This window comes from Arachis ipaensis, chromosome B06 (assembly GCF_000816755.2).
Source record: "Arachis ipaensis cultivar K30076 chromosome B06, Araip1.1, whole genome shotgun sequence".
Classification (NCBI taxonomy): domain Eukaryota; kingdom Viridiplantae; phylum Streptophyta; class Magnoliopsida; order Fabales; family Fabaceae; genus Arachis; species Arachis ipaensis.
In genome coordinates this window covers 131,263,400-131,270,925 of record NC_029790.2, presented here as the reverse complement: position 1 = coordinate 131,270,925, position 7,526 = coordinate 131,263,400, and the positions used below count along the sequence as shown (strand labels likewise).

General features: G+C 32.1%; 2 protein-coding genes across 2 annotated transcripts in view; one reads left to right on the top strand and one right to left on the bottom strand.

The window, feature by feature from the left end:
* The window catches only part of LOC107605400 (aspartate aminotransferase P2, mitochondrial), a gene marked incomplete in the record, with an annotated part of 4,218 nt that extends 986 nt beyond the window's left edge, over nucleotides 1–3,232 (top strand). The window contains 9 exon segments of the mRNA XM_021105192.1: nucleotides 6–200; nucleotides 385–423; nucleotides 513–602; nucleotides 693–801; nucleotides 897–1,006; nucleotides 1,352–1,495; nucleotides 1,688–1,854; nucleotides 2,131–2,395; nucleotides 2,769–3,232. Of these exon segments, the coding sequence (XP_020960851.1) occupies nucleotides 6–200; nucleotides 385–423; nucleotides 513–602; nucleotides 693–801; nucleotides 897–1,006; nucleotides 1,352–1,495; nucleotides 1,688–1,854; nucleotides 2,131–2,395; nucleotides 2,769–2,900 (1,251 nt within the window).
* LOC107605399 (probable receptor-like protein kinase At1g80640) overlaps nucleotides 4,309–7,526 on the bottom strand; it is a 6,650-nt gene continuing 3,432 nt past the window's right edge. Inside the window, exons 8-10 of the mRNA XM_016307273.2 lie at nucleotides 5,958–6,076; nucleotides 5,790–5,879; nucleotides 4,309–4,937 (exon numbers count right to left, since the gene is read on the bottom strand). Coding sequence (XP_016162759.1) covers nucleotides 4,752–4,937; nucleotides 5,790–5,879; nucleotides 5,958–6,076 — 395 coding nt within the window. The 3' untranslated portion in view covers nucleotides 4,309–4,751. The remainder of the gene's footprint in view (nucleotides 4,938–5,789; nucleotides 5,880–5,957; nucleotides 6,077–7,526) is intronic.

Genomic DNA, 7,526 nt, shown 5'->3' with positions numbered 1-7,526 from the left:
TGCAGTCTTCTGGACGGATCTCTATGACTGTTGCAGTTAATGTTTCTCGATTTGAGGGCATTCCGATGGCTCCTCCTGATCCAATTCTTGGAGTATCAGAAGCATTTAGAGCAGACACAAATGATGTCAAGCTCAACCTTGGAGTTGGGGCCTACAGGACAGAGGAACTACAGCCATATGTGCTTAATGTTGTGAAGAAGGTCTATGTTCTTTCCTTGATGGTGTGATGCAGTGATTTGATGACTTATTTTCATCCTTTTTTTTTATAACTGTTGTCATATGTTTGTTGCTAATTTTACTTCTTGTTCAAAAAACCAGGACTTTCAAAATTGAGTGAACATTGATGATTGATCTGATATTTTTTTTTTCTTCCTGAATGTGTAGGCAGAGAATCTTATGCTGGAGAGAGGGGACAACAAAGAGGTAATTTTCTTTGCATCATATGCTTTTTGTGTCTATCATGGAATTATTTCCCGGTAGATTATTGACTATGATTTAACTTGTATATGCAGTATCTCCCTATTGAGGGTTTGGCTGCATTTAATAAGGCAACAGCAGAGTTGTTACTCGGAGCAGACAACCCTGCAATCAAAGAACAAAGAGTACGTAGTGGATTCAGTGATTATTATTTATGATAGAGTAAAAATCAATGTTTTATTTCTTTGTTCTTTTGTTTTTCAAAATACACTCAGGTTGCTACTGTCCAAGGTCTTTCTGGAACCGGTTCTCTCAGACTAGGAGCAGCTCTGATAGAACGATATTTTCCCGGGTCAAAAGTTTTGATATCGGCTCCCACCTGGGGTGTGCAATTCATTCCTTACCTCTGTCAACTTAATCATTACCTTTAAGAAAAAAATGGGAATTCATTCATCATGGCTAACAATACTGTCTTGCAGGTAATCACAAGAATATTTTTAATGATGCTAGGGTCCCATGGTCTGAGTACCGTTATTATGATCCCCGGACAGTTGGTTTGGATTTTGAGGGCATGATAGAAGATATTAAGGTTATATCCTAATTCAGAATTAAGAACTGTGTTTTGTTGTACTTTCTAGTTAATCTTTTTCTCTCTTGTTCATTTATCTTAGTTTTTTATGCCTGTTATGCTTTCTTCTTTTATTATCAAAATTGATGTATTGTTTCCAAATGTAACTTTCACTTGAAGTATATAATCAATATCATTCTTTTAATTATGATATGTTGTTGCACTGTAAAATTGTGTTTGACAAATTAGTGATAGAAATTTGAATAAGAAATAGAAACACAGATTTTCTCATTTAATTTTTAAGCTCAATTCTATTCCGTATGGAAGTGCTTTCTTGCCTAATTGTATACTTCTCCATTTTCATAGGCAGCCCCTGAAGGAACTTTTGTGCTACTTCATGGATGTGCTCATAACCCAACTGGTATTGACCCAACACCTGAACAGTGGGAAAAAATAGCAGATGTAATTCAACAGAAGAACCACATTCCATTTTTCGATGTTGCTTACCAGGTACAAATCTTTTGGTAAATAAGCAATTATTTTAGTTCATTTTTGTATTGTTTGTATCAAAACACTATTTGCATATGAAATTGTGAAAAATAATTGCTGTAGATAAAAATATGGATACTTTTTATAAATGGTAGATATTATATATAGTCTGGTTCACAATGTTACTATATTCTAAATGGTTTAAATTTTTAGGGATTCGCTAGTGGAAGCCTCGATGAAGATGCAGCATCTGTGAGATTGTTTGTGGCACGTGGCATGGAGGTTCTTGTTGCCCAATCTTACAGTAAAAATCTTGGTCTCTATGCTGAAAGGATTGGAGCAATGAATGTCATTTCATCATCTTCTGAATCTGCAACAAGGTATGATGAATTGAGCTTTAATTGTTTTCTTTAATCATGGTTTAAGTAAAAGATTGAATCAGTCTACTTTCTTTACTTCTCATGCATGTTTATTCCCTTTCTAGCAAGGTGATTTAAGTACAAGTAGCATGAAATAGTTGGAATCTGATGCTATATTGATATGAAACCATCATCATGACAAAATGCTCAATCATTTAAGAAACATATCGTTGATTTCATTTATGCCTTGGTAATGTTGATTATATAATCCACAATTCTGTTCATATGCCTTTTCAGGGTAAAGAGCCAATTGAAGAGGCTAGCACGACCAATGTACTCTAATCCACCAGTTCACGGGGCCAGGATTGTCGCCAACGTTGTTGGAACTCCTGTCCTTTTTGATGAATGGAAAGCGGAGATGGAGATGATGGCTGGAAGGATAAAGAATGTCAGGCAGAAGCTATATGATAGTATTTCTTCAAAAGATAAGAGTGGGAAAGATTGGTCATTCATACTTAAGCAGATAGGCATGTTCTCGTACACAGGCTTGAACAAGAACCAGGTATTTGAGTCACCTTATCTTCTCTCATTTCTTTGAATCTATATCTTAATATGAAGGGTAAATTATGTCTTTTCTTGTTTTGCTCCCAGTCAAAAAGTTAATATGATCTCTCGAGATATAGATGGCGTTACCCTAAATACCATTATATTTAGCAAAATATGACACTGTCCTCTCTAGTATTTTTAAAATCTGACACTAAGGGGAGGTTAATGTAGATATGATGAACCAAAGCATGCTCAGGATAATATCACATAATGTTAAGGACTTAAGGAGAATGAGCATAATTTGTCATGATATCAATATGTAATTTGTTGTAGCTATATTGCTATTCTTATTCTATTTTCTGAATGATTTTCTCCTCTTGGTTGATCAGAGTGACAATATGACCAATAAGTGGCATGTATACATGACAAAGGATGGAAGGATTTCACTAGCAGGATTGTCATTGGCCAAATGTGAATACTTGGCTGATGCTATCATTGATTCATACCATAATGTCAGCTGAAAACTCAAGTTAAATATGCTCCATAACCAAAACTTCTATTTTTGGTGAGTGTTATATAGCAAACCACTGTGGGTGACATACCTGAAAATAATAATACAATTATGTGTGCATTGATTTGCCACACATGCATGTACCTGAAGGACACTTAGGAAATTTTGTAACCTTTAAAGTTAAGCAGTATGAATCAAAGTATTGATGCATAATGAGTTAGCTTCTCATAGACTTGAAGCAAGTTGAATCTAAAGCTTGATGAATAATGAGTCTATTTCTTAACATTTATGGTTTGTAAGATTGAATAGACTATGTTAATAACAGTAGTTTTGTTCGCTATATGTGCTTCAGATGTTATCAGTTCTTTTTGTTTCGAATTTCTTTTTCTTTCTTTCTTTATAATCCTGCTTTCAGTATATGATCAAATAATTTATTTTGATAGAAAAATGTCAACCCGTGTTGTTATTCTTTTAGGAGTAAACCATCAATTTTTTGTCAAAAAATAAGTTTTCTGGCAAAATGATTTCAAAAAGAAGAAAGAAAGAAATGACACGATTTTCTAAAAATGAATTCAGTATGACAAAATGTACAGTTCTTTTTATTTACACAAGCGATTGTGTATTTGATTTAAATTTTGTCAAAACACTCAAATTATTTAAAAGGTGTATACAAAAGATCCAGAAAAAATAAATAATTGATTGGAAACCATGATACCTAAATAGGCCAACACAAGTGCTAGTTATTTGGCTTACTTAAAGATAATGTCTTAGGTTTGATCCTTAACAACTAAATGTATGCAATGTTTGTGGCTAATTTCTTATTTACCAAAAGCTAAATTGAGAGATGTTAGGTGATATATATATTGCGCATTTGAATTAATACTAGTTAACTTTTTTAACTAAAATTATTGACCCTTTAATATTGTGTAGAGTTAATATTTAAATAACGTTTGGGATTTTGGGTATACTGAAAATATCTCATAAATCAAGCTAAGATACATCTTTTTACCATTAAAATTTGGCACAATGCAAATTGAGTAAGTTCAACACTTCATTCCTTACTTTAGTTTACATGAGTGTTACTTCTATTTCAGAGAGAACAAGGTGCAAAATCTTTATACTCAAGAGTCAAGAACCATGTTCTTGCATGGACCATAGAAGTGCATTCTAACAGAATTGATGCATGCCTCACTCAGTCACTCATCCTCATAGAACTTACCATATTAAAATATCTTTGAAGATCTTCCCTAATTTATCTTGGTCCCACTCCCAAGGAGCCGGTTTCCAAAGAAACCATAGAAGAAAATCAGCCACATCACTTTTACTTCTAATGATTTAGTGAAATGATAATTTATTATACATAAATAAATTGATAGACCTGCATGTAAATTCTTGTTCTCAATATTGATACACACTGCTTTTGATTATTTAAATATCTCAAGAAAATAAGATCATTGAAATTATTCGTTGTTCCAAAAGAAAGTGCCACTATATACAAAATGTTCTCACAAAATGTGCAATTAGTTTATTCTTTACATTAGTCATGAACATTCTCATCCTCTTATACAGCATTAGGCTTAAGACAAGTTTGGTCGATTTTCATTTTCAATATTTCTAGTTATCAAAATTTTGCAGAAAAAAAAAAGTGAAAATTGGAGGGAATATGAGAGGATCTCTATTTTTTTTTATTTCACTTTTTTTCTTGCAACACTGAAAATAAAAACAGAAACCGAACATACCCTAATTATGATGTCTCTGTTTAGAATTCCTACCTTGATTATTAGGCCTAAGCCTAACTGGTTTTAGCAGCATGACAAAAACATGCCCTGGATTATTATCAGTATGTGATGTTGTCTTGTCTTCAAATTGAGTGACTAGAATTCTCAGCAACATCATCAATTGGTAAAACTTGTTGTGTCACTTGTGAAACTCTGAGTGTTCCTCCAAGCTCAACAGGCACAAGAGGAATAAGTGAGTGCAGAACATCCGCAATCAGCGGCCGGTAACTCGGCTCCGGTTGCACACACAACACAGCCACGGCAGCAACCTACACACAAAAAAAAAAAGCTTTCAATATAGCATAATAAAAATAATTTTGATGCTTAAAGAGTTATTATCATTTAATTTTATCCTTTGGGTTACATTAGATATCAAAGGTTCTGTTTGGCTATTGTCTTAGTAATCCAAGACAATAAAGACATGAAAACAAAGGACAAAAGATGTTTGATTACTAGGACATGCAATATTAAGGGACAAAAATTTGTGTCCATGCAAGGATGTGAATTGAGAGGGAGGAATTAGACTGATTAATGAAATTGTTTTTCCAACATGTCTTTGTTCTTCTTTTCCTTGTATATTTCCATTTTGCCCCTTTAAGATATTCTCATTCTAAATTCTAACCACTAGTAACCAAAGACAAAATCACAAAAGATAGCTTAGTTCATAAACAATTATATTACGTGTAAACTGAAATTTAGTTACTCGTATAAAATACATGTTGAAATGTAAAATACATATTAAAAATGAATTCAACAATATATGTATTTATATACAAATATATATGCACTTAGCCTTACTCCACACGAGAAAAATACTATTTTCAAAATGACATTGAGTAAATCTCAAATTTTTTTTCTCTAACTAAAATCACCTTAAGATAAATTCGTCTTTAAAAATTTTAAAATAACAAATTTATCCTTTTATATCTTTTGTTAGTGACAAAAGTGAGAGTTGATTAAAAAGGTTTTACACTGATAATACATTAAACTTAATTCATATATGCAAATGCAAGAACGTTTTACTAACTCTAGAATAAACATAGGATAATGAATGTAATTGCCAAAAAGGGTAATCCATAAAAACTGAAATTTATGTCTAAATTTTTACTAGGTTCTCAAACCTGGTACAAGTGCTTGAGATCCATTGCATCCTTAATCACAGGGTCCACAATAGTTGGAAGCATGGATCTGTCTGTGAGATGTGGCATGGCCTGCAATAATCAAGAATTTCCATGTCACTCAAATCCCAAATTCATTTCAATCCTTGGAATTAAAAACAAAATTAGTACCCATGTGACAATAGATTGGCATTGTGATGGTGCCAGTTTCTCCACAGGCTTTCTTCCTAATAGAAGCTCCAAAAGCACAACTCCAAAAGCATACACATCACTTTTATCAGTCAATTTACCTGGAATCAAATAATTATATAATCTAGTTTTAATCTCCTTATTAGTAGATAATCCAATATTTTTTTACAATATCTAATTAGCTACTACCACGTAGTATAAAAATTAACTACTTTTGTCAACATAAAAATTAAATATCGGAAAAAAAAAATATTGTTCCAAAAAGTCAAACTAGTAGGAATTCTAGCTGTTTACTCAATGTCCTTAAAAAATTATTGAAAAATATACATAATTCAAGTTTTTTATATATTTATTAAAAAATTTAAAAATTTCCACTAATAGCAGTCTTAACACTTCTTTTTTCAAAATTAGGAGTGAGACTCAAACCCGAAACTTCTAGGTGAGGATAAGGAGACTACACCATTTGAGTTATAGCTCGTTAGCATAACAGTCTTAACACTTACTCTAAACTAAACTCTTATTTATATCTCAAAGTTTAATATATACTTATAACTCAGAAAGGACAATAATTAAACTACATAACAACCCCACACCAAATTAATTAAATTTTCAACTGAGGAAAAACCTTGCAATGTTTCCCATCTTTGAGACAATAATCAAATCCTCCACCTCACTCAATGTATGCAGGGCTTACCACACTAGTTAGTAGTTATGATCATATATTATTTTTAAATCACTGACAAGAAGCAACTAGAGCAAACCATGCATGAGTTGCAAAGTGTAACAAACAACATAAGCAATTTAATAATGTATTATTTTATTAGAGTTGCTAGGTCACTTGGGGCAGCTGCTACATTCCCAATGCAAGAACACACCACAAGTTTGACAGATCATTTAGGTCCAAAAGAAATGTTATCTTGGATCTGCTTACTTGAAAACTTTGCAATTTTTGTTAAACATATTGGAATTTCCTTGTTAGTCATGATTTTCTAGGAATATAAATACAAAGATGCTAGAAAACATGAATTTATTTAAAGAAAAAGACATTTGTGATAATGGTATTAGGTAAAATATTCTATGTTTATGAATAAGTACCCAATAAATGAAACAAACAAACAAGTTTTTTTATTTGTTTTTTATATATTTTAGAGTAAATACCCTTTTCGATCCCTAACTATTTACTCGATGGACTTTTTATCCCCTAAAAAATCTAAACACCCAAATCGGTTCCTATCTACTTTGATATATGTACGTTTCAGTCCCTGGTTAGGGACCGAAAAGGGCATTTACTCAAAGTAGATAGGGACCGATTCGGGTGTTTAGATTTCTTAGGGGGTGAAAAATCCATCAGACAAATGGTTAGAGACCGAAAAGAACATTTACTCTAAATTTTAAGTTAGAGACACTTGTGAACACAATCTTACTAATAAATGGATATTATTATTTAATGGATGGATGTATCTACTATATTTATTTTTAAAATAAATTTACTTCATTAAATAAAAAGGGCATACGTGGATTGATCTTATTAACTATTGATTCCTACAAAGT